The sequence below is a fragment of the Staurois parvus genome, unplaced genomic scaffold (assembly GCF_062004578.1).
Source record: "Staurois parvus isolate SC_StPar_1 unplaced genomic scaffold, SC_StPar_1.0 ptg000562l, whole genome shotgun sequence".
In the NCBI taxonomy this organism is placed as follows: domain Eukaryota; kingdom Metazoa; phylum Chordata; class Amphibia; order Anura; family Ranidae; genus Staurois; species Staurois parvus.
In genome coordinates this window covers 12,576,122-12,603,251 of record NW_028318358.1, presented here as the reverse complement: position 1 = coordinate 12,603,251, position 27,130 = coordinate 12,576,122, and the positions used below count along the sequence as shown (strand labels likewise).

The following is a 27,130-nucleotide window of genomic DNA, read 5'->3' as shown; positions in this document are numbered from 1 at the left end:
TAAGACCAACCATAGAAAATGTAGATATTACTTTCTAAAGCAATATATTCTAAATCAATTAGCACAACCAAAATAAATACCTACGTGACAATATTTCAAAACTGATGTTACCAGCTAGCACCAATTAATTGAAATCGCCACACTCAATTTAAATCAGTTACTACCAAATTAGGGCACTGCAACACAATCCACAAAGTGTTAAATGAATACCAAATATAAACAAGTCTGAGAAAACTAATAATAAATAGGGATATTAACTACTTGCCGACCAGCCACAGTATACTGCGGCAGGGGGGCACCACTGCGCAAATTTTTGGGTAGGGGGCGCGGGTGTCAGCAATTACCGGTAAACGCTGACAGGGAGGACGGCTGCATTGTTTTTAATGCAGCTGTCCACCCTGTCAGTTTGGGCACACTGATCCAGATGGATGATCTCAGCCTTCAGGATCAGTGTGCTTACAGTGAAGCACACCCCCTCCCTGCCCCCTAGTAAACAAATCCCCTGACACAGTTAACCCATTGATTGCCTTCTAATGTTAACCCCTTCCTCCCTAGTGCCATTAGTACAGTGTCAGTGGTTTTTGTTTGCACTGATCACTGTATTGGTGTCACTGGGGATGTCAGTGACCCCAAGTCAGTTCCCCCCCAGTGTCAGAATGTCTTCTGCAGTTGCTGATAGCCGCCATAAGTCGCTGATCGCCACCATTATTAGTATATATAAAAAATTTTTTCCAGTATATATACCACCATTTGTAGTTGCTATACCTTTCACGTAAACCAATTAATTTACACGTATTGGGATTTTGTTTAGCAAAGACATGCTTTAGAATACATTTTGGCTTAAATTTATGATGAAATTTGATTTTTACATTTTTTTACTGGACATGTTTTATAGCAAAAAGTCCAAAATATTTTTTCTCAAAATTGACAGTCTTTTTTTTTATAGCGCAAAAAATAAAAAACGCACAGGCGATCAAATACCACCAAAAGAAAGCTCAATTCGTAAATTTCATTTTGGTGCAGTGTTGCATGACACCAGCTGTAATGCAATTGTCAGTTAAAGTAATGCGGCGTCGTAGCACAAACTGCTTCTGTAACTGCTTCCTGACCGCCCTATAGCAGAAATACTGCTACAGGGTGGCACGGCTGCGCGTATATATACGTGATTCGCGCTCCTGTGGTTTTCACGCCCCTCCAAGATAGCATCAGATTGCCCATCAGTACACCAGAAATCACATTTAACCCCTTGATTGCCAGGAACACGCTCATACACAATAAACCTCCATTGCTAGTATAGTGTCTGAATGGATCAATATCTCTGATCAGATCAGCACTATACCAGCGTTCACATTAGTATAGTGTCCCCAAAAATGCAGCGTTAGCGGGATCAGCCCCGGCACCTGCCAGCACCTGCGTTTAGCCCCAATGCTTACCCCCCCTTCTTCCCCAATAAGTGCAGTGTCAGTAGGTCAGTGTCATTTGATACATTGCACACAAAACCGCAGTGTTCGCAGAATCAGGCCTGATCTCTGTTAGCATTTACCAGTAAATTTTGATGACTAGTACATCCTGTTCTTTCACATACCAGCACTGCAGTATCACTTGCTGATGTGGCGAGTCCCATAAGTGCAGTACAAGCTGGTGTGGTGGCGAGCACAAGTATTATCCCGCAACCACCAAGAATTTGCACACAGGCCCGTAGAGCCCCTAGTATCCTTCCGGATGTGCTTGCAAATCCTGATTGGCAGCCCACAAATTCTGCAGCACCTGTACTTCCCTCATTCACTGCTCAACCCGGAATTCAGGTGGAAACAGCAAATTTAACTACTCCCCTTGATTTTTTGGAGCTGTTTTTCATGGAATATCTGTATGCATTGATTATGGATCAAAGCAATTTATAAGCACAACAATTTAAATTCAAACCTTGCCAGACCATTTGCATGGAAACCCATTACGGTTTCCTAATTTACATTTTTTTGGGGCCTAACCCTCAACATGGGCATTACTAAAAAAAATAAATTACGGTTGTATTGGTCCAGAGGTCCAGAGATCCAGAGATTCATCATATGCCCGTGTTCTCTGTTGCCATGGCCAGGCATAGATATGAGAGTATGATGTATTTTATGCATTTCAACAACAATACACTCTGTCATCCTTGGGGTGACCCTGAAATTGACCAGCTCCACAACATTCAGCCCCTCGTAAATGACCTTAACCAAAAATTTGCAGATGTCTACACTCCCCAGTCAAAAATCTGTGTTGCTGAGTCCCTCATTAATCTTTCTGGCCACCTTGCATTCAAACAATTTTTCCCCAGCAAACATGCCATATATGGGGTCAACATGTATAAGACCTGTTAGAGGGCAACAGGCCCCCCGGATGCCAAGACTACATGGGGAGCAGTGGCAAGATAGTTTGGGACTTGGTGTCATCCTTTTTCCATATGGGGTACTACTTATATGTGGACAATTTTTATTCAAGCGTGCCACTATTTAGACATCTGTACAATCTTGGAACTGGCGCATGTGGCACCGTGTAACCTAATGTGTGCCCACCATTAGAAGTGGGTGGATGTAGGGCGATATATTCTAATGGTGGGAATACCACACTTTTTATGGCAGAGATTTCTTCTCTTTTTTTCATTCAGCCCACAGGCTGTATACAAAAAAAAAAAAAAGAACACAGCATATATACCCAACAAGGACCAGCGATGTACTGGTAAATCACTGGACTTTGAGTGATTATGCCAGGATAATGCGTACAGTTGCAGGCATCATCCTGGTATAGTTTTTTTCAGCCGGCGATCGGCTTTCATGTAAAAGCAATCCTAGTGGATAATTAGCTGCAGGATTGCTTTTCAAGCAGCGGGAGATGATGCCCCCCCCTCCCCTTCAATCTTCCACAGCCTTCTCGGGCAGTTCTGTGCCATCGGAACCTGAGCATGCAGCCGGTGTTTCTGCCAGCTGAACATAGAGCTGATTGGAGAACAGAATGGTGCCAATCATCTCTATAGTCAAAGAATTCGGAAGCTACAAGCATTTCATCACTTCAGTTTTTCCGGATATAAACAGCACCATTTGTAAATTGGGAAAGCATCTGATCACACCGATCTTGGTTTGATTAGATAATGTAAGGGAAGTTCCAGATCTAGAGTCTGATAGACCCCAGATTTCTCCAAAAATAATATATGACAATGCTCATTGACGTTATTGGGGATATTTGCATTCCCTGTGATAGCATTTAAAGTGATCAAAAAAAAGGGAACAGTGTAAAAATAATTGAAAAAATCAAAATAACTTAAAAAAAAAGCACCCTCACCCCCCCCCCCCGCGCGCGCACACCTGTGTATGCGTGCGTTAACCCTGTGCTGGTATGTAAACAGCGGTTACACCATGCATGTGAGGTATCGCCATGAACATCAGATCAAGGGCAGTAATTCTAACACTAGACCTCCTCTGTAAATCTACAATGGTAGCTTTTAAAGGCTTTCAAAATGTTGCAGTTGGTCGCCATTGCACGGGGCATGTGCAGTTTTAAAGCATGTCATGTTTGGTATCTATTTACTCGGCATACCATCATCGTTTATATTTTACCAAATAATTGGCCAATATATTGTGTTTTTGTGCATTAAAAGTAAAAAAAGTGTATTTTTTTTTAAATTGTGTTTGAAAAATCGCTGTGCGAATACTATGTGACATAAAAAATTGCAGCACCCCCCATTTTATTAGGGTGTTTACTTTAAAAATATATATATAATGTTTGGGGGTTTCAATTAATTTTCTAGCAAAAAGTACTGATTTTTTTCATGTGAACCACCCCTCAAAATGACCCCTTTTTGGAAAGTAGACACCCCAAACTATTTGCTGAGAGGCATGTTGAATCAATAGAAGAATTTTTACCACAAGTTTTTGGATCATTTTGGGGGGGGAGGGGTTGGTGCTATAGTGAAATGAAGACGTTACGCACTTTCAGGCTTTCAAAGTGGTCATTGGATTTCAGTTTGGTGAGGAAGTTACGCACCTTCAGGCTTTCAAAGTGGTCATTGGATTTCAGGCTCCTGTATGTGGCTAGGCTCCCAAAAAGTCTCACACATGTGGTATCCCCATACTCGGTAGAAGTAGCAGAATGTATTTTGGGGTGTAATTCCACATATACCCATGGATTGTGCGAGAAATATATCATTTAAATGACAACTTTGTGTAAAAAATAAGTAAAATGTTTTTGTCAATTTCCAGAAACTTATGGATCAAAAATAAATCTTCCATGGACTCAATATGCCTCTCAGTAGCTTAGGGTGTCTACTTTCCAAAAAGGGTTCATTTGGCGGTGTTTGTACTGTCCTGGTATTTTAGGAGCTCAAGAAATGTGATGGGCAGTCAGAAAGTAAAAGCTGCGTAAATTCCATTATCTATACCATAGTTTGTAGATGCTATAACTTTCACAGAAAGCAATCAATATACACTTATTGAGATTTTTTTAACCAAAAACATGTAGCAGAATACATTTTGGCCTAAATTTATGACGAAATTTTAGTTTTTTGGATATTTTTTATGACAGAAATGAGAAGATATTTTTTTCAAAAATAAAATAATATTTTCAAAATTTTTTTGTTTATTGCGCCAAAAATAAAAAGCGCACAGGTGATCAAATACCACAAAAAGAAAGCTATATTTGTGTGAACAAAGGACATTAATTTTATTTATGTACCATATTGCATGACCGCGCAATTCTCAGTTAAACTAGTGCAGCGCTGTATAGCAAACAAATTGCGTAAATTCCATTATCTATACCATAGTTTGTAGACGCTATAATTTTCACAGAAAGCAATCAATATACACTTATTTGGATTGTTTTTACCAAAAACATGTAGAAGAATACATTCTGGCCTAAATTTATAACTAACTTTGAGTTTACAATATATATTTTTTATAGCCGAAAGTAAAAAATATTGTTTTTCTTCAAAAGTTTTGGTCTTTTTTTGTTTATAGCGTGAAAAATATAAAGTGTACAGGTGATCAAATACCACCAAAAGAAAGCTCTATTTGTGCGAAAATAAGGACGTAAATTTTGTTTGGGTACAGCATTGCATAATCGCGCAATTATCAGTTGAATTAGTGCAGCACCGAGTAGCAAAAAGAGGCCTAGTCATTAAGGGGGGGGGGGGGTTAGATCCTAAATGGTTAATACTAATAGTGTCCTTCTCCACTGTGTAAATATAGTGTACACCAAAGTACGTAGTCTAAATAACAAAAAAATATTATAAGTAAAGTCCAAAAATCATGTTACAATCACTGTTGTGATACTATGATCCAAATATTAATAAACCTCTCCACCACCCATATAAATGAGTCTCTCACCTAAAAGCTTGACACCTGTGTTACCAGAGAGGCCAGGAGTGTTTCACTCAGGGATAATATTTCTGACTGGTGTGTGTCAGGTCCTCACTCTTTTCTCCTCAAGATGGGTACACCAATCTCCTCAAACACAAGAATGCCCAATATACACTATATTGCCAAAACTATTGGGACACCCCTCCTAATCATTGGATTCAGGTGTTCCAATCACCTCCATGGCCACAGGTGTATAAAATTAAGCACCTAGGTATGCTGAGTGCTTCTACAAACATTTGTGAAATAATGGGTCACTCTCAGGAGCTCAGTGCATTCAAGGATGGTACTGTGATAGGTTGTCACCTGTGCAAGTGGCAGGCCACATAAAATTACAGAGTAGGGTTAGCGCACGCTGATGTGCAAGGTGCGCTGAAGTCGCCAACTGTCTGAAGAGTCAATAGCTAAAGACCTCCAAACTTTGTGTGGCCTTCAGATTAGTCCAACAACAGTGAGTAGAGAGCTTCATGGAATGGGTTTCCATGGCTGAGCAGCTGCATTCAAGCCTTACATCACCAAGTGCAATGCAAAGTTTTGGATGCAGTAGTGTAAAGCACGCTGCCATTGGACTCTAAAGCAGTGGAGACATGTTCTCTGAAGTAATGAATCACACTTCTCTGTCTGGCAATTCAGTGGACTTACCTGGGTTTGGCGGTTTCCAGGAGAACAGTACTTGCATTGTGCCAAGTGTAACGTTTGGTGGAAGGGGGATTATGGTGTGGGGTTATTTTTCAAAGGTTGGACTTGGCCCCTTAGTTCCAGTCAAGGGAACTCTTAACAGACATTTTAAACATATCCATGCTCCCAACTTTGTGGGAACAGTTTGGGGGTGGTCCCTTCCTGTTCCGACATGACTGCACGCCAGTGCACAAAGCAAGGTCCACAAAGACAAAGAGTGAGTTTGGGGTAGAGGAACTTGACTGGCCTGCATAGAGTCCTGACCTCAACCTGATGGAACACCTTTGGGATGAATTAGAGCGGAGACTGAGAGCCTTACCTTCTCGTCTAACATCAGTGCCTGACCTCACAAATACGCTTCTGGAAGAATGATCAGTCATTCTCATAGACACACTCCTAAACTTTGTGGACAGCCTTCCCAGAAGAGCTGAAGCTGTTATAGCTGCAAAGGGTGAGCCAACCCTATGGACCCTATGGACTAAGACTGGGATGCCAATAAAGTTCATGTGCATGTAAAGGCAGGCGTCCCAATACTTTTGGCAATATAGTGTATGTTGGAAGGAGAGGGAAGCACACAGAATCTAATGCTCTGTTTAATGGTAAAAAATGAAAGATTGCACTTACACAGCCAAGCACTGCCACCAGTGCTAACTTATATACATGTGTCAGACACAAATCTTCAACATACAGCTCAATGCCAAGATGGCCTTGGGATAATGTCATGCCCCAAGCTCCGCCCCTATACACGTTAAGTCCAAGGAGAGGACTTCTTTAGTAGGGGTTGGGCCATGCCGTCACCCCACTGTTTATATACCATATCGCTACTCGTCGCCTAGAAACAAGCAGCAAAAATCTTTCAATTAGTGCTGCTGGAGGACAACAAAGCCCAGTGTTACCAATACTTTAATAAGTGGAGCTACAAATACTGCTAAAGGACAACAAGGCCTAGCATTCCAAATACAAAAATTGGGGATTAAAAACCAGAGAATGGGGTGCATCTTCACACAGACATATTTTTACACTAACACAATAGCAAATACTTAAACTATAGCATAGACAGCGCAATACACTTAAAATCAGTACTCAATTTTAAACACACAAATGTAGGATTACAGAATTAAAATAGATATCTACTTAAAATGTAAATATAGCTAGATGTATACCATAATTACAGATTCACACAGCTAATATTGTAAGAATATACACCATGCCTAATCTCATAAAACATGTTATATTCATAACACTTGTCGCCCAAAGAGAAATATTATATGCAGAAACAAACCACTTGCAGAGGTGTTAGACCCATCCCCAAATGGGTTAGTAAATAGAAAACAGTACAAAAAATGGCCTCTGCCCCAGTCTATAACTGGCCTTCACAGCAAGGAGCACATGGAATGGTGATGCATGTCAAACAATAAAAGAGAAAAATTCCCAGCTCAACTTACCAACTAGCTTGCAAACAAACCGAATTAGCCTGTCTAACAGTATGCGTTAAAAACAGGAGTTTTGTTAGCACACATTTGCAAATACATGCGTAAGCTGCAGAGCTTCTTCACAGCACCCCAATGCATGTCAAACAATAAAAGAGAAAAATTTCCAGCTCAACTTACCAACCAGCTTGGAACCTCAGAATATCGGGGTGCCGTGAAGAGGCATGAGCTAACCTGGTGAAATGATCTGTCACATTAAGACATTCCCCTGTCCGCAAGAATCTGGTTCTAGGCACAGAAAATCGGTACACACCAGCTCCATTGGTCCCTGGCTCTGCAGGTGGCCCAGAGAAGCAGTTTTGCCTGGGTAGAGTTTTTCATTGTATGCAACTTAGGCAGGTGCAACAGTATTCCTCTACTTCCAACCTCATTTGTGGCCTCTCCTGCACTAGATGTCCATGCTCATCATACAGCAACCTTAACATTATTCTGAACTGGGTTGGTAAGAAAAGTTGGCACAGATCATCCCTTCAGTCCGAGGGACCCCTTCGGTATACCACCATTTCTCTTGGCTCCAATATGGATGACCTTGGCGTCTGGGGGATCATCCACCCAAAGTAGGTCAGGTTGCACTGCTGAAAGGGCTCTTCTTGTCAATCGGCAGGGCGGATCTTGATCCTGGGATTCCTGCATGTCTTTTTCAGTGAGCTGGGGTAATTCCTAATCCTTCCACTGAGACACATTGCTGTAGTATGGTGGGATGCATGCACCTCGGGCTCTCATAACTTCAACATGAGAAACCCCCTTTGCTACATATTCAGCTCCCTGACTCATTGCCTACACGTCTTTGGGGGATTCATGAAACCAACTTGGTTCAGTAGCACAACTACTATGCGTTCTTCTTGATAAGGCATCTGCATCCTTTTTTCCCTACTCTGGGCCTTAGGCTGAAGCAGAATCCAGGCAAAGTGGCCAGCCACTAGTGCCAAGTAGAATCTAGCTTGGCCGTTGTGAGTACACAAGTCAGTGGGTTATTGTCAGTCTTCACCAGGAACTTTTGCCCTGTACAGGTAATCCTTCAGCTTGTCCACCACTGCCCACTTTAAGGCAAGGAACTCCAACTTGGTGGTAGAATAGCTCTTCTCAGCAGGGGAAAGCCTCCAACTTACAAATGCCATGGACCGTAGGAATCCAGAATACTCCTGATACAGCATGGCCCCAAGGTCCTCTCAACTGGCATTCACATGGCATTCATAGGGCTTGGAAGGATCTGTGTAAGCCAGCACTGGAATCTGCCTCAAGCATTGCATTAACTTGATAAAGGCCTGCTCATAATGGGGAGTCCACAGACCACTGATGGGTTCACAAGGCCTCTGTGATCCTTTTGGTAGAGGGGCCCTACTCGGCCCACTGATCTCTCCTTCCATATTTTCCAGGAGGGTGCAGCGGTTTGGAAAATACCTCCACAAACTGACGGTAATAGGAACAAAATCCTAACAATTATCTTAGTTCAGTAACATTGTTAGGTCAGGGCCCAGTAGCCACCCCTTCTGCCAAGACTATATGCCCCAGATAGGTAACAGAATTAGATGCTGGACACTTATGGCACACCCAAAGTCATTATTCTTAGAGAACACCTTTTGCCAACTTGGCAGTTTTTCTACTGCTCTTCATTTCCATTCTTCCGACAGAGGGGAATCTTGAAGGCCAAATCCTCCCCTGGTTGGGTTGTCAGGTGTCTCAGACATACTGACTGGGATGGCTACATTTACTTGCTCTACTAAGACCCTGGGCTTAAGGGTGATGGGGCTTGCTGAATTGTTGCAGACTTGGACAAGGACATTTCCCCTGTTGCACTGCAGAGCCTTTGTAGTGATCACTTCTGGAACTATTTCTACTCCATCTGTCCGTCTGGTGTCATCCGTTTCCATTATCCCAATGGGCCCCAGCTGATCCCAGCTCAGTTTGACTCAGGCCATCAGACAGCTGACCACGCTTAGCTGGAGTAATTTGCATCTCAGGTTCATTCTTCCAAACCTTTCTACTTCTTCTTCGGGAGACCTTGGCTCTCGGACAACTCTCTGATAGACTTGATGTAGCTGTGGATGAATGCTCTCTATGGGTACAGTGTTCTGCTCAGCCAGCGGAGAAAGGAGTTTGTGGACCTGGTTGGTATTAGTCCTAGTTAGCAGGGAGTACTACTTTATCTCCTGGGGTCTAGGGCATACTATCACTAGAGTGCCAAAAGCGAATGGATATGTAGCCATCATATGGACACTTCTGAATCCCGATTCCCCAGATCTCTAGCTCTTCTAGTTTCTGTAGGGGTATGTGTTTCAAGAGCCTGTCATAGAAGTCCTTATGTAGTAGGGTCACTTGGGCTCCAATATTCAGCAAAGCTTTGGTGTAAACTTCCTCCACTTGAATGGAGACCACAGGGGATTGGCCTACCAGCTCATCTTGAAGTCTTTATGGCTGAGGCTTTGTACTTCTGATCTGGGCTTTCCTGGATTGAGTTGCTCACGTCTTAGAAGTAGTTTTTCCCACTTTCTGGAGTGGCGTGTATCAATTCCCTGTGCCAGAGTCCCAGTCAACGGAGTTGGGAGCTGAATTGGTTCTAGGGGACAACTAACAGCAGATGTCTGGGTGGTTTTAGTCTGTAATGTCTGCATTCCTTGAGAAGTGGAGCTCAATTTTCTTTGAGTCCTTAGATGGCTCCTTTATTGAGGCCCCTAGAAGTTTCCCAGAAACTTTGGGAAGAACAGTTTCTTTAATGCTTGCACTACTTTGACAGTAAGGTCTGCCATCGACTCATTCTGTGGGCAAATGGGCCAGGAGGTGTCCTAGTTCTCCACACTGACCCATAATCTGCGTAACAGACACTCTCTCCATGGCCGGGATAGCTTGAGTGACAAAGGAGGAGGCTCTTGACCTGATTCCTTCCTGGTTTTGGCTGCCATCAAGGCCTCTTCTTGTATGGTTTTCAACAGTTTAGAGTATGCCACTGAGCTGTAAAGGTAACCGACCCTAAGCTTTTGTGCAGTTGAGTCTAAGGGTTGAGCACCCTTCTGCAATTGGACCCAGAGGGCCTTGCTGGCAGTCTCTGCTTTCACTCCTCCTTGAACAAACACCTGATACAAGATGTTGTCCAGCCTTTGCACATAGTTGGACAGCTTCTCCCTTTCTTGCTGATACATGTGTTGATGACAGTTCAGTAAAGTTCTCAACTCACCCGAATACGTCTCGTTGGGCCTCGAGACACTCACAAGCAGTGCAACCCAGCTTATCTCATTTTAGGTTCCGCAGAATGACTTTGGCAGGAGCCAGTTAGCATTCCACTACTCTGTCTCTTCATGGCATCTGCTACTTCCCATTCTTCTATGGTCTGGAGGGCCTAATCAGCCCAAGTGTCAAAGCCATCCTCCCCTAAGGGGGTGGATGTCTTGCCAGAGAAGAACCTCAGTCTCCTCTACATTTGAATGGTGATGGAAGTGGAATTTTTCAGCAGAATCTCTATAAACTTCCTCAAGTCAGCCAGCGTGGTGGCAGGTATGCTCCCAATGGCATCAGCCAAATTAGAGGGCTCAGGCACACTTTTTTTCTGACTTTCCATGCTGGTATCAACAGCACTGGACTGCAACAGCTGTGCCATCACTGTGTCAGTTAGATGTATACTTTGTTGTTCAAGTGGGGAAGGGACCACCTTTTTTCACTCAGTGGACACCAACACATCTGGATTGCCTCTTGTTTCTAGGATGCTCACTCTCTGATCAGACTCTGTGGACAGGGAATTCCCGGACACGCCCCCACATGTAGCACTACCTTCTCAGGGGTTGCTGAGTAATTTTCGGGTTCCCTGTCTTGCCTGACCCCGCATTGAAAGCCAGTTTAGAGTGAACTAATATCTTGGTTGTATTGAGATCAAATATAAGCACAGTAAAACAACAGAAACATTTGTGCATAAAATAATAGCTATCACTTACAGTAATTTCAAGTAAAAGTCAAACACAGTAAAATCTCAATCAGTTCTGGACATCCTGCAATTCAGAAGTTAACCATTAGCCCCAGTCCAGAGATATCTCCCCAGTGAACAGAAAAAAAGCTACCAAACAGAATGGCTAGCTCAGTCTGGGCTCTCAGAGACTGGTGACAAGGTACGTCTTAAACGATAAGCTCATCTTTGAGAACATGTTACATGTTCCACCCATTTTTAGGCTCTGCGGGGCTCCGCCCACACATCCGCATTATTCATTCACAGACTTCTGTGAATCAATGAATTGCAAGTCCCAACAGCCTTAGCAGCTGTGGGCTTGTAGTTTTCAATGAACTACTACGGCACTGTGGAGAGCCGTGGTAGTTCACTGAAGCTTCCTGTTAGAATATATGCTTGACTGTACATCCCTGTACAGCAAGTAGATATTCTGACAGGTCTGCAGGAGACCTGCATGGCATCAGCAATCTACTGATCGCTGGGGCAATGCTTTCCAGGCTCCTTTGGACAAAAATAAGAAATCCACATTTTGTTACTTGCAAAAAAATGTGAATGTATTATTTTTGTCCAAAAAGTGAACTTAACCTTTAAATCATTGGTGGCTTGGATGATACCCCTTTAACACACACAGGGTAAGGTGTAAATTTAGACAGGGATTGAAGAATGAGCAGCAGCTCTTTCAGTAGGGATTAATTCCTCTTGTGATCCCAGCTGCAAACTGCAGCAATGCAGGAGCTCTTTGGTGAATGTGGGCCGACTGCAATGGAAGCAATTATTCATTTTAACTTGCGGAGGGCAAGACACAGCAGTGGGCTCCTGTGATTGGATCATGATGAAAGTGTAGTATCCAGTAGGTTGGGTGAACTAGCTCTTAACATATGTAACTTGTGAATAGTGTCAGTTAAACTAGGCACAAAGCAGCAGACTTGAATAATGTCATTGGCAAATTGAATGGCTTGAGAATGGAACTCTCTCACCCAATCCGAGGCACCGGTCAGGTAACTGATGGTCACTTTGTAGATGGGGGCCCCCAGTGTTCTGGTGATTCCTATTTCAGAGATCACTCCAGACAGCAGCACTCTGCATCGTCGGCCCGCAGGACAGTTCACCAGACTCATCAGTGGTGCTAGCGGTCACAATTTCTCCTTCTTCCTTCACTCTCTCTGCAGCCTGGCCTGACCCGGTCCTCCGGAGTCCTGAACAACCTTCTCCTCCACCCTACTCTCCAGCTCTCACCACTCACTTCTTATCCTGAGTTCCTAGGCTTCTGTATTTATTTTCCTCCACCCACAAACCAGCTCCTCTGGGAAAAGTAGTCCGCTAGCTAGCTGTCAAACAGTAAAGTCCTTCAAGCAGCCTACGAATCCCACAAAGCTTTTCAACAAACTCTGTACACCTGGGCTGCAGGACATTGCCATCTTGTGTCCATTTAACATCCTGCAGGCAGTATTACAGCAGGGTGTTATAGTGTTATCATTGAATGTGAAAGTAAAAGAAACCCCAAATTTTGGGCTGTTCCCAGAAAAGTAATAGATGGGAAATATTTGAATGTGGACACTAGTTCTGGTGACCTAGGGGCCCCAAGGGATTCCCTTCATTTGCAGAAATTTCTTCTCCTCTTCCTATGGGACAGGAAGTGAAGATAAAAATCCCCTATGGGACACAGATGGCAAAAAAAACTTGACAAGAGTTACAATGTAACCCTCCTTTGCTCTGTTAAAAATTAAAAAATAAAGTTTTGCCTATAGCTCTACTTGAATCCAGCAATTCCAAGAGTGTCAGTCTCCTAGGTCCTTCTTGCTGTCATCCATGTTACTTGTGTATAGTGCCTGAAAGTTAAAGAAAGGGACTAGTGATAGCTGCAGGGGACCCAGGAGATCATTACTGCATCATGGGCAGTAAGACAAATAAGTATTCTCAAGCTCCTTATACAGATATGGCTGGGTTTAACCTGTTCCCGCCCAGCCTATGATAAAATGATGGCCGGGCAGACCTTCTGTCCCTCTGGGAGGGCATCATATGATGTCCTCCCAATCACATCCCTCAAGCGCGCCCCCCGGCGGCGCGCAGCACGCCGATCTTTCATCTGCTGTGTCCCATGGACACAGAGCTTCACTGATGCAGGTAAACAGCCAATTTCATTGGCTGTTTGCCATGCAATCGGCTGTGTCCTATCACAGCCCATCACAAGCTTAAACAAACAGCGGTAACTTGCTGTTACCACTTCTCCTCCTCACACATGGATCTTGTGTGAGGAGAACAGTGAGTTACCACATTCAGTACTGTTCATCACACTGCCCTGATTTCCTGTCACACTGCCCTGATTGCCTGTCGCAGCTGCCCACCAGTGTACCTATCGCTAGCCCATCAGTGTACCTGTTGCCAGTCCATCAAGCCCATCAATGTACCTGTCACCAGCCCATCAGCGTACCTGTTGCCAGCCCATCAAGCCCATCAGTGTACCTGTTGTCAGCCCACCAGCATACCTGTCACCTGCCCATCAGCGTACCTGTCACCAGCCCATCAGCGTACCTGTCGCCAGTCCATCAGCATACCTGGTACCTGTTGCCAGTCCATCAGCGTACCTGTTGCTAGCCCATCAGCGTACTTGTCACCAGTCTGTCAGCGTACCTGTCGCTAGCCTTTCAGCATACCTGTCAGCACAGCCCATCATGTACTTGTCATCACAGCCCATCAGTGTACCTGTCATACAGCCCATCAGTGTACCTGTTATACAGCTCATCACATACCTGTCAGCACAGCCCATCACGTACCTGTCAGCACAGCCCATCAGTGTACCTGTTGTACAGCCTGTCAGTACAGCCTGTCAGTGTACCTGTCAGTACAGCCTGTCAACGTATATATCAGCACAGCACATCACATACCTGCCAGCACAGCCCATCAGTGTACCTGTTGTGCAGCCTGTCAGCACAGCCCATCAGCGTACCTGTCAGCACAGCCCATCAGTGTACCTTCCATGCAGCCCATCAGCGTACCTGTCAGTGCAGCCCATCAGTGTACCTGTCCAGTAGCCCATCAGTGTACCTATCAACACATCCATCAAGGAAGTCTGTCGGTGTACCTGTCAGCGCATACACCAGTGCAGCCTATCAGTGTACCTGTCATTAGTGCAGCATAATCAGAGTACCCATAACAGAGCCGCCATCACTGCCGCCCATCAGCACCCATCACAGTTGCCTGTCATACAGCCAAGATGTCAAAAAAAATTTCACTAGTGAGGAGGCTTTCGAAATCCTCAGCATGATGGACGAAAGCAGCGGAGAGCTCACCATCCAATTTCGATTCGGAAAATGAGTCAGTAGAAAGCAATGGATCAGTGACCGAATCAGAAGAATAAGCAGTCCCTCCTAAAAGAGTAAGATGCTCTGAAGAGCAGGCAACAACGATCAGCGCCAATGTGCCATTACACCCAAATGGTCAATCGGCAAATGCCAACGGAGCTAGACCCCAGGATGAAAGGCCCAGTACCAGCACTGGAACATTACGCCAGACCCCAAAAGTCAGGGCCCAAACATACCTCCCAGACACTCTGGTAAACCTTTTGTGGCTGACTTCCAGCTCAGGATCAGCTACAATCACCCCTTTTACTGCACAACCAGGCATGCAGCCCAACACAGAAACATTTTTCCCAATTGATTTTCTACATTTATTTTTCCCTGATAATTTCCTTCAATTTATTGTGGATCAAACTAACCTTTTTGCCCAAAAATATATCGCAGACAACCCCAATTCATGCTATTCCCATCCTTTTGAGTGGAGACGGCTAACAGTAGATGAGTTTAAATTGTTTTTGGGCCTTATGATCAACATGGGTCTTACAAAAAAAAAACTAATTACATTCATACTGGTCCACCCACTCCATCCATCACATTCCCATCTTTTCAGCTGTAATATCCAGTTGATGCTATGACATGATAATTTGCTTCCTGCATTTCAGTGATAATTCCCAGTGCCCTCCCTGAGATCAGCCTGGCTATGGCAAACTCTATAAAATGTGCACACTAATTAATTTCTAAAATATTTCTAAATTATTTTCTGAACTTTATGTTCCCTTATGTCTGTGTGGCCGAATCTCTTGTCCACTTTGCTGGCCGGCTGGGAATCAAGCAATACATTCCCAGTGAAAGGGCCAGGTATGGAATGAAGCTCAACAAGCTCTGTGAAAGTGCCACAGGATATGTTCATGCCTTCCGCGTGTATGAAGGCAAAGATTCCCAGCTCCAGCCCCCTGGGTGCCCAACCTACATTGGCACAAGTGGAAAAATTGCCTGGAACCTGGCCTTTCCACTTTTCCAAAAGGGGTATCACATCTACCTAGACAATTATTACACAAGCTTTCCCCTTTTCCGCCACCTGTACCTTGAGAAAACGATGGCCTGTGGTACCACCCCAGCAAACAGGAAGGGCTTCCAACAAAATGAACACGAGGCTACAAAGGGGGAACCTGCAAGTCTGAGGAACGAGGAAGTGTTGGCCGTGAAGTGGAGGGATAGGAGAGATGTTTACGCCCTGTCCACCTTCCATAATGACACCATGGTGGAAATTCACGGAAGATGAGGTCCCATCCGAAAGCCAGAGTGTATCCACAATTATAATCGATTCATGGGGAGGGGGGGATCTAAACGATCAGATGCTGCAGCCTTATTTATCAACAAGGAAGTCCCTCTTATGGTATAAAAAAGCTGCAATATACTTTTTCCACATGGCCATTTTTAATGCACACAAAAGTCAATGGAAAGACCTACCACCTTCCTCAAATTTATAGAAGATGTTGTCACTGCCCTAATCTATCAGCAAGGATCTCCACCACAAATCATTCGCTCTGATTGTGTCAGCAGACTTCATGAACGCCATTTCCCTGAGAACATTCCACCATCAGAAACAGGAAGAAGATGCCAAACAATGTAGAGTATGCAACAGAGGGGGAGTTAGGAGAGACATCAGTTTTCATTGTCCCCAATGTCCCTCTCAACCAGGCCTATGCATCAAAGACTGCTTCCGATGTTATCACTTAATAGTAAAATATTAGTTCCCCATATTTTTAACAGCCTGTAATTTCCCCATTTTTATTATCTGTGCTGATCTTTTGCCTGCTGCCTTGATTGACCATGCCTCTGCCTTCCACCTTAACTGACCCTGGCCTGTTTACCGACAATGCCTCTGCTTGTCGTCTGAATTGTTTCTAAAGCACATTTCTGCCTTCCACCGGAAATGGACCCTGGCCTGTTTATCGACTATGCTTCTGCCTGCCGTCTAGATTATCAACCACGTTTATGCCTTCTTCCTGGACTGACCTTGGACTGTTAAAACGACAATGTTTTTTGCCTGCTGCTTGGATTGATCTTTTGCCCTGCTACTGCAGTAGTGGGATTCAAGAAAACACAGGGGTCTCACATATGTGAGGGGCTTCAGAGTAGAGAAAAACATTTTTTGGTTTTCTCTGGGTTTTGTAATTCCTGAAACAGGGTCTGTTTGTCTTTGAAGGTTCGAAGAGATTGGGTGGCATGAAGCCTCTACCCCTGTGCCCCGGTCCTACTGGACCAAGGCCCTAAGCCTGATGTTCCTGCTGCTGTCTGGATCAATACTTTGGCTGTTCTGATCATATCTCTGTCTGCTGCCTGTATTGACCCAGAACTTTTTATGGACCATGTTCCTGCCTGTTGCCTGGACCAATACTTTGGCTGTGCTGACCATATCTCCTCTTGCTACCTGTACTGACCCAAGACTTTTTCGGACCATGTTCCCGCCTGCTGCCTGGACCAATATTTTGGCTGTGCTGACCATATCTCTGCCTGCTGCCTGTACTGACCCAGGACTTTTTATGGACCATATTTCTGCCTGCTGCCTGGATGTCAGCCTGCTGCCTGTTCTGACCCTGGCTTGTTTATCCACCATATTCTTGCCTGCTGCCTGGGTGATTTCTGTGGCTGTTGCCTACTTCCTGGTTCAATGTTCTCTGCGGACAACTGCTCTACTAAAACAACAGGTAATCTTTTGTTTATCCTTTCTTCAGCTAGGATGTGAAAAAGTCTCATGTGGTATTGTCATGTTCAGGAGGAGTAGAAAAATGTATTTTTGAGTATAGAAGAAATATCCTATAAATTGACAACTTTGTGTAAAAAAAAAACCACGTTTTCATTTTCTTTCCACAATTTCCAAAAACATGTGTAAAAAAATGACATGTTCAAAAGACTCATTATACCTCATATGATATATGATATACCTTGGAGTGTTTTCTTTCCAAAATGTGGTCATTTTGTTTGTGTTTACATTGTCCTGGTGCCTGGGGCCTTCAAAACTGTGATAGGTAGTCAGGAAATTAGATGTGTAATTTATGCCCCTTCTATGCTCCTAGAACGCGTGAAGGTTCTGCTTGGATGTTGGGTCTCTGTATGTGGACAGGCTGTGGAAAAGTCTCACACATGTTGTATCGCCATACTCAGAAGGAGTAGCAGAATGCATTTTGGGGCATAATTCTTGGTATGTCCATGCTGTGTGTTAGAAATGTCTTATAAATTGACAACTTTGTGTGGAGAAAAAAAGTTTTCATTTTTCTTTCCACATTTTCTAAAAACTTTTGGAAAAAATAACATGTTCAGAAGACTCATTATGCCTGATAAAATATACCTTGGGATGTTTGCTTTCCAAAATGGGGTCATTTTGTGGGTGCTCCAGGGCCTTCAAAACTGTGATAGGTAGTCAGGAAATTAGATTTGTAATTTTTGCCCCTTTTATGCTCCTAGAACGTGTGAAGATGCTACTTGAACGTTGGGTCTCTGTATGTGGCCAGGTTGTGGAAATATCTCGTACATGTGGTATCACAATACTCAGGAGTAGCAGAATGTGCTTTGGGGTGCAATTGCAAGTATGTCTATGCCAGGTGTGAGAAATAACTTATTTTGACAATTATGTGTGAAAAAAAAATAATAACAATTTCTTCATTTTCTAAGGAATTGTGGGAAATAAATTACAACTTCAAAAAACTCACCATGTTGGACTGTATATTTTCCAAAAAGGGGTCTTTTGGGGGATATTTCCTAGCATGTTGGGGCCTCAAGAAATGAAATAGGCCCTCAGTGCTTCAGGTGTGATCAGGTATGATCAATTTTCAATGATTGGTGCCATAGCTTGTAGACTTTATAACTTTCACACAGACTAAACAATATACACTGATTTGGGTTATTTTAACCAAAGAAATGTAGCAGTATAAATATTTGCCTAAATGTATGAAGAAAAATTACTTATTTGCAACATTTTAAAATAGAAACAAAGAAAACCTTTTTTTTTTTTTTAAATTCAGTTTTCTTTCGTTTACAGCGCAAAAAATAGTGGTGATTAATTACCACCAAAGGAAATCTCTATTTGTGTGAAAAAAATTAGCACTGAAAGCTGAAAATTGGCCTGGGGAGGAAGGGGGCTAATGTGCCCTGTATGGAAGTGGTTGAACAGTTTACTACAATGATAGGATGACGGAAAGCAGAACCCCAGCCAAATATACAAAAACAACAGTTAAGTATCAATATAAAATTTCTTCAAGGGAGCAGAGAGGTGCCTGCCTGCACCAAGACAGAGACAGGCCTGAGCCTGAAGGACATAGCAGCAGGAAGCTGCAGGGGAAGAGACAAGCTGGCAGAGGTACAGCATTTGTGTACCTCTGCCAATGAGTCCAATGAGTATTGGACATTGTGTTAGGCGGTCAGGAGGACCAAGGTACTAAGCTTGGGCAGCAGAACTGCCAAAGAGAGCCAGGAGGCTGAATACTGTTTTATTCATTTTGATGATGGAAACCAATGCATGAGCAACCAATATCTTTTGTTTAACTTTTCTTTGTTGTTTTAAATAAAAGTGGGCAGAAAAAGCCCTGAAAAGATACTTCGGGTATGGTGTAAACTCCGTGTGAAGCACTACTATAGAGCTAAGGAACCCCCAAGTTGTCACATTGATACTGTAACTCCCTCCTCACCAGCTTACCCCACCGCAGGCTATCCCCGCTTCAGTCTATCTTGAATGCAGCAGCCAGACTCATCCACCTTACTAACCGCTCCGTATCCGCCACCCCTCTCTGCCAATCCCTCCACTGGCTTCCGATTGCCCAACGGATAAAATTCAAAATGCTAACATTAACTTACAAAGCTGTTCTTAATACTGCCCCAAACTACATCACCGATCTGGTATCCAAATGCCGCCCAAAACGTACTCTCCGCTCCTCACAAGACCTCCTACTCTCTAGTTCCCTGGTCTCCTCCTCCCATGCCTGTCTCCAGGACTGCTTCAGGGCTTCCCCCTTTCTCTGGAACTCCCTACCCCAATCCATCAGACTGTCACCTACTCTCCTCACCTTTAGGCGCACTCTGAAAACCTATCTCTTCAGGGAAGCCTACCCCGCCCTCAGCTAATTACTAAACTCCTCCATTCTTCCTACCACTCCATCCCCCACAGCTATTTCCTCCTGTACCACTATCCCCTCCCTCCTAGATTGTAAGCTCTAAGGAGCAGGGCCCTCGAACCCCTCATGTATTGAATCGTATTGTTACTGTACTGTCTCGTGTACTGTCTCCCTCTATAATGTACAGCGCTGAGCAAACTGTTGGTGCTGTATAAATACTCTATAATAATAATAATAATTGATCTATATCATAATATTATCTGTTTGCAAATCCACAGCATAAATCAGACTTGGAGGTTATGCACTTTGAGTCAGTCAGCCTACATTCAGTGCACAATGCTGGCAGTCTAACATATTTAGTTGTGGGAAGCAGGGGGTTAGCATGCAGAAGCTTATAATTAAGACACAGAAATATGCAAAACTGTGTAGGCAGGTGCTTGGCTGAGAATGTGAGAGAAACACTGGCTGTAGCTGCTTTCTAGCTGCTGCCCTGAACTGTTTAATAGCTATATCAACAAAAGGAGGGAGCTGCTGAGCAAGAAGAGTTTAATAGACATTGAGTCTGCACTGTGGGAACTGTAGAAGAGAGAGACTGTAATTTATAATCAAGGGCTTTTACTGTTATTATTCACATTGCAGTTAATGCTTATATGCACTGTTTATTGCTGACTTGAGTTCATCCTAGTCTAGTTATACAAAACTCTATTCTAGGTTACCTTGGCATAGTGATTATACTGTCTAGTGGAATGTGTCTGAATCTACCTTCCTTGTGTTAATTTATGCTCAAACCACCATTTTCTCTAACCCCTACCAATACATTGAGTGTCTATTTCCTGGTGCTAATTCACAGCTCAGTTAAAGGTATCTGTACTTGTGTTCTTATAAGTGCTTGCAGTAACTGCCAGAGAGGCTGAGGTTGTTCTCAGAGTTGAGGCAGAGAACCCAAATTACGAATCGGCTCTGTCACGTACCTGATGGGAGACTGAGTTGATGAGGTCAGCCACACTTGTGTCCCTAGCCCTGACCCCACTGAGGTTGGAACAGGGGGAGTCTAGGGACCAGGGGGACAAGAGCGCCAGGAGTTGTTGCTTATGGCTCTTGCAGATGATGGCCTTGGTAGACTGAGTATCCACTGATTTAGGGCACAGTAGCAATAGAGCAGGCAGGTTCTGTGGATTGCCAGATGTGCAGCAGACCAATGTAGGTAGCCAGGAACAGGACTGGAGCAGGGTCAGACAAGCCAGGGTGATAAACAGTCAGGCAGCGCAGTACCGAATCAGAAGAGAAAGCCAAGATCAGGAGCAGAGCCGAAGTCAGGAACCAGGAGCAGGAGAGCAATTGGAGTCGGGTCAGGAACAAGCCGGGTCAGCAACAAAGGGAACATCAGGAACTAGCAGGACATGGGGGGGAGCTGAAAGACCAGTCAGCACTGAATCAGCACCGAGGTGCTCTTTAAATAGCCCGCCCAGCCTCGACAGGCGTGCCTGCGCCATCATCGGTGACAGGTGCGTCTGGCTCCTAGTGCCCGCCTGCCTGTATGCCTTGTCAGAATCCTGCGCATGCGCAGATTCATGCTCTGCGGCAATCTTCTCGTTCCCTGATAGGCTCCTATGGGGTAGTGCTACAGGTGTATTAGTAAATAATGATGCCACCATTCTGGTGATGCAGTGTGGAATGGGTAAGTGAAACAAAAGGAGGATTAAAGCAAATTAGTGTAAAAAGTTCATATATGCTGTGTGTACTGGATATCAAATGTGTATTTAAAAGACCTATGAATTGTATAGGTGAAATTCCATTTTACTATTCTTCCATCAAAAAAAATAAATTTTTACCTTATATTTGGCACATTCAATCTCTTCCTTAAGTTTTTTAATTGTTCGATTGAGCTCAATGATCTCATTTTTAATGTTCTGAAGATCATTTCTGGTTCTGGCAGATGCCATGTGCAACTCCTCAAACTACAGAAAAAAAATTCACCATGTTATGTTCTTTCCACTGGCATTTGTGCTACATAAGGAGCTTATTGTGCATATAGCAGTCACTATATTAGACATACCCTTGACTGGTACATGACCTCTTTCTCAGCTTTGCTTTTGTTGGCAAAGCCTTCATGTTGAGCTGTGACCACAGCATTTACGCTGTCCAGGTCTATTCTGTTGTCCATGGACGCAGTGACCGAACTTTCTGAGATCTGAGCCTGGAGCTCCTTCATCTCCTGCAAAACAGATAGTATCCAAATATTGATACTAGGGAAAAATCATTAACAGTTAAGAATCCTTTATCAATAAGCTAATAGAGTTTTACCGCTTCATACAGACTCTTCAGGAATCTAATTTCATCGAGCAGGGAATAAATCTTTGCTTCATCATCAACTTTGTTCATAGATGCAGCATCAACATCCTACAATTAACATCAGTTAGATGGGTTTTGACAAAAAACTGATATATTCAAAAGAGAACATGCACAAAGCTGAAATAATTACAATGTAATGTAATAACATAGAAAAATGCTATTTGCCATCTCTAGTCAAAAGATGTATTAATGAAAAATAATAGTTTGTATTGCAGGTAGCGACAGTGGTTTACAATCCAAGATGGAACTATGTTAGTAACTAGAGATGAGCGAATTATTCAAAAATTCGATTCGACTGATTCGGCAAATTCGTGAAAAAAATTTGATTCGAGTCGAATATATATTCGCTGCGAATTTAACTTATAAAAGGGTGTTTCTAGGCTTCAGAGAGCCTTTATATTAGTGCAGAACACTGTACCTTTAATTTAAATGCCCTTGGAGTCTGCTGGGGAAGAGAAATAATACTGTCAGTCAGTATGACATGCAGATGAGTGCCGTCGATCTTAGAATCACCGCACACTTCACTCATTTGGGCAGTCACGGGGCCAAAACCAGAGTGTGGAGCCACAGTGTGGCGGTGGAGGCAGCAGCAATGGGAGGCCATACAGCACCCTATGACAAAATGGAACCCACCAGCAGTGTGTCACCCTATGACAAAATGGAACCCAGCAGCAGTGTGAGGAGACCTGAAAGTGGCACATGGCAGAGTGTGGCGATGGAGACAGCAGCAATGGGAGGCCGTACAGGGACCCATGACACACTGTGGACCTGGCAGCAGCATGAGGAGGCGGTACAGGGGCCCATGACAGATTACGGGCCTGGCAGCAGCATGAGGAGTCGGTACGGGGCCCATGGCAGATTACGGGCCTGGCAGCAGCAATGGGAGGCCGTACAGGGACCCATGACACACTCTGGACCTGGCAGCAGCATGAGGAGGTGGTACAGGGGCCCATGACAGATTACGAGCCTGGCAGCAGCATGAGGAGTCGGTACGGGGGCCCATGACACACTCTGGACCTGGCAGCAGCATGAGGAGGCAGTACAGGGGCGCATGACATATTACGGGCCTGGCAGCAGCAACTTGGACAGGAGGACGTTCAGCTTCTGCACCGTCGGGTGCGTGCTCGCAAACTGTTGTCTCTTGGAAACGGATTCCAAGAAAGACTGCTGACGGAATCCGTGAAGAGGAGTAGCAGGAGAAGGAGCATCTGAACGAGCGGAATATGCCAACAAGCGACAACAGGGGCCCATGACAGATTACGGGCCTGGCAGCAGCATGAGGAGTCGGTACGGGGGCCCATGGCAGATTACGGGCCTGGCAGCAGCAATGGGAGGCCATACAGCACCCTATGACAAAATGGAAACCCACCAGCAGTGTGAGGAGACCTGAAAGTGGCACATGGCAGAGTGTGGCGATGGAGACAGCAGCAATGGGAGGCGGTACAGGGACCCATGAGACACTGTGGACCTGGCAGCAGCATGAGGAGGCGGTACAGGGGCCCATGGCAGATTAGGGGCCTGGCAGCAGCAATGGGAGGCCCGTAATCTGCCAGCACTCTATGACAAAATGGAACCCAACGGCAGTGTGAGGAGACCTGAAAGTGGCACATGGCAGAGTGTGGCGATGGAGACAGCAGCAATGGTAGGCGGTACAGGGACCCATGAGACACTGTGGACCTGGCAGCAGCATGAGGAGGCGGTACAGGGGCCCATGACAGATTACGGGCCTGGCAGCAGCATGAGGAGTCGGTACGGGGGCCCATGGCAGATTACGGGCCTGGCAGCAGCAATGGGAGGCCGTACAGGGACCCATGACACACTGTGGACCTGGCAGCAGCATGAGGAGGCGGTACAGGGGCCCATGGCAGATTACGGGCCTGGCAGCAGCATGAGGAGTCGGTACGGGGGCCCATGGCAGATTAAGGGCCTGGCAGCAGCAATGGGAGGCCGTACAGGGACCCATGACACACTCTGGACCTGGCAGCAGCATGAGGAGGCGGTACAGGGGCCCATGACAGATTACGGGCCTGGCAGCAGCATGAGGAGTCGGTACGGGGGCCCATGACACACTCTGGACCTGGAAGCAGCATGAGGAGGCGGTACAGAGGCGCATGACAGATTACGGGCCTGGCAGCAGCATGAGGAGTCGGTACGGGGGCCCATGGCAGATTACGGGCCTGGCAGCAGCAATGGGAGGCCATACAGCACCCTATGACAAAATGGAAACCCACCAGCAGTGTGAGGAGACCTGAAAGTGGCACATGGCAGAGTGTGGCGATGGAGACAGCAGCAAAGGGAGGCGGTACAAAGACCCATGAGACACTGTGGACCTGGCAGCAGCATGAGGAGGCGGTACAGGGGCCCATGGCAGATTAGGGGCCTGGCAGCAGCATGAGGAGTCGGTACGGGGGCCCATGGCAGATTAGGGGCCTGGCAGCAGCAATGGGAGGCCCGTAATCTGCCAGCACCCTATGACAAAATGGAACCCAGCAGCAGTGTGAGGAGACCTGAAAGTGGCACATGGCAGAGTGTGACGATGGAGACAGCAGCAATGAAAGGCGGTACAGGGACCCATGAGACACTGTGGACCTGGCAGCAGCATGAGGAGGCGGTACAGGGGCCCATGGCAGATTACAGGCCTGGCAGCAGCAATGGGAGACGCCCGTAATCTGCCAGCACTCTATGACAAAATGGAACCCAGCAGCAGTGTGAGGAGACTTGAAAGTGGCACATGGCAGAGTGTGACGATGGAGACAGCAGCAATGGGAGGCGGTACAGGGACCCATGAGACACTGTGGACCTGGCAGCAGCATGAGGAGGCGGTACAGGGGCCCATGGCAGATTACAGGCCTGGCAGCAGCAATGGGAGACGCCCGTAATCTGCCAGCAACCTATGACAAAATGGAACCCAGCAGCAGTGTGAGGAGACCTGAAAGTGGCACATGGCAGAGTGTTACGATGGAGACAGCAGCAATGGGAGGCCGTACAGGGACCCATGACACACTGTGGACCTGGCAGCAGCATGAGGAGGCGGTACAGGGGCCCATGACAGATTAGGGGCCTGGCAGCAGCTATGGGAGGCCCGTAATCTGCCAGCACGCTATGACAAAATGGAACCCAGCAGCAGTGTGAGGAGACCTGAAAGTGGCACATGGCAGAGTGTGGCGATGGAGACAGCAGCAATGGGAGGCGGTACAGGGACCCATGAGACACTGTGGACCTGGCAGCAGCATGAGGAGGCGGTACAGGGGCCCATGGCAGATTAGGGGCCTGGCAGCAGCAATGGGAGGCCCGTAATCTGCCAGCACTCTATGACAAAATGGAACACACCAGCAGTGTGAGGAGACCTGAAAGTGGCACATGGCATGACACACTGTGGACCTGGCAGCAGCATGAGGAGGCGGTACAGGGGCCCATGGCAGATTAGGGGCCTGGCAGCAGCAATGGGAGACGCCCGTAATCTGCCAGCACTCTATGACAAAATGGAACCCAGCAGCAGTGTGAGGAGACCTGAAAGTGGCACATGGCAGAGTGTGGCGATGGAGACAGCAGCAATGGGAGGCGGTACAGGGACCCATGAGACACTGTGGACCTGGCAGCAGCAAGAGGAGGTGGTACAGGGGCCCATGGCAGATTAGGGGCCTGGCAGCAGCAATGGGAGGCCCGTAATCTGCCAGCACCCTATGACAAAATGGAACCCAGCAGCAGTGTGAGGAGACCTGAAAGTGGCACATGGCAGAGTGTGACGATGGAGACAGCAGCAATGGGAGGCCGTACAGGGACCCATGAGACACTGTGGACCTGGCAGCAGCATGAGGAGGCGGTACAGGGGCCCATGGCAGATTAGGGGCCTGGCAGCAGCAATGGGAGGCCCGTAATCTGCCAGCACTCTATGACAAAATGGAACACACAAGCAGTGTGAGGAGACCTGAAAGTGGCACATGGCATGACACACTGTGGACCTGGCAGCAGCATGAGGAGGCGGTACAGGGGCCCATGGCAGATTAGGGGCCTGGCAGCAGCAATGGGAGACGCCCGTAATCTGCCAGCACTCTATGACAAAATGGAACCCAGCAGCAGTGTGAGGAGACCTGAAAGTGGCACATGGCAGAGTGTGGCGATGGAGACAGCAGCAATGGGAGGCGGTACAGGGACCCATGAGACACTGTGGACCTGGCAGCAGCATGCGGAGGCGGTACAGGGGCCCATGGCAGATTACAGGCCTGGCAGCAGCAATGGGAGGCCCGTAATCTGCCAGCAACCTATGACAAAATGGAACCCAGCAGCAGTGTGAGGAGACCTGAAAGTGGCACATGGCAGAGTGTGGCAATGGAGACAGCAGCAATGGGAGGCCGTACAGGGACCCATGAGACACTGTGGACCTGGCAGCAGCATGAGGAGGCGGTACAGGGGCCCATGGCAGATTACAGGCCTGGCAGCAGCAATGGGAGACGCCCGTAATCTGCCAGCACTCTATGACAAAATGGAACCCAGCAGCAGTGTGAGGAGACCTGAAAGTGGCACATGGCAGAGTGTGACGATGGAGACAGCAGCAATGGGAGGCGGTACAGGGACCCATGAGACACTGTGGACCTGGCAGCAGCATGAGGAGGCGGTACAGGGGCCCATGGCAGATTACAGGCCTGGCAGCAGCAATGGGAGACGCCCGTAATCTGCCAGCACTCTATGACAAAATGGAACCCAGCAGCAGTTTGAGGAGACCTGAAAGTGGCACATGGCAGAGTGTGACGATGGAGACAGCAGCAATGGGAGGCGGTACAGGGACCCATGAGACACTGTGGACCTGGCAGCAGCATGAGGAGGCGGTACAGGGGCCCATGGCAGATTACAGGCCTGGCAGCAGCAATGGGAGACGCCCGTAATC

The 27,130-nt window shown here is 46.1% G+C and overlaps 1 protein-coding gene across 1 annotated transcript in view; it reads right to left on the bottom strand.

The window, feature by feature from the left end:
* Positions 1-27,130, bottom strand: part of LOC149450854 (keratin, type II cytoskeletal cochleal-like) — a 59,136-nt gene that overhangs the window by 10,419 nt on the left and 21,587 nt on the right. The window contains exons 3-5 of the mRNA XM_089691358.1: positions 22,198-22,293; positions 21,950-22,108; positions 21,726-21,851 (exon numbers count right to left, since the gene is read on the bottom strand). Coding sequence (XP_089547484.1) covers positions 21,726-21,851; positions 21,950-22,108; positions 22,198-22,293 — 381 coding nt within the window. The remainder of the gene's footprint in view (positions 1-21,725; positions 21,852-21,949; positions 22,109-22,197; positions 22,294-27,130) is intronic.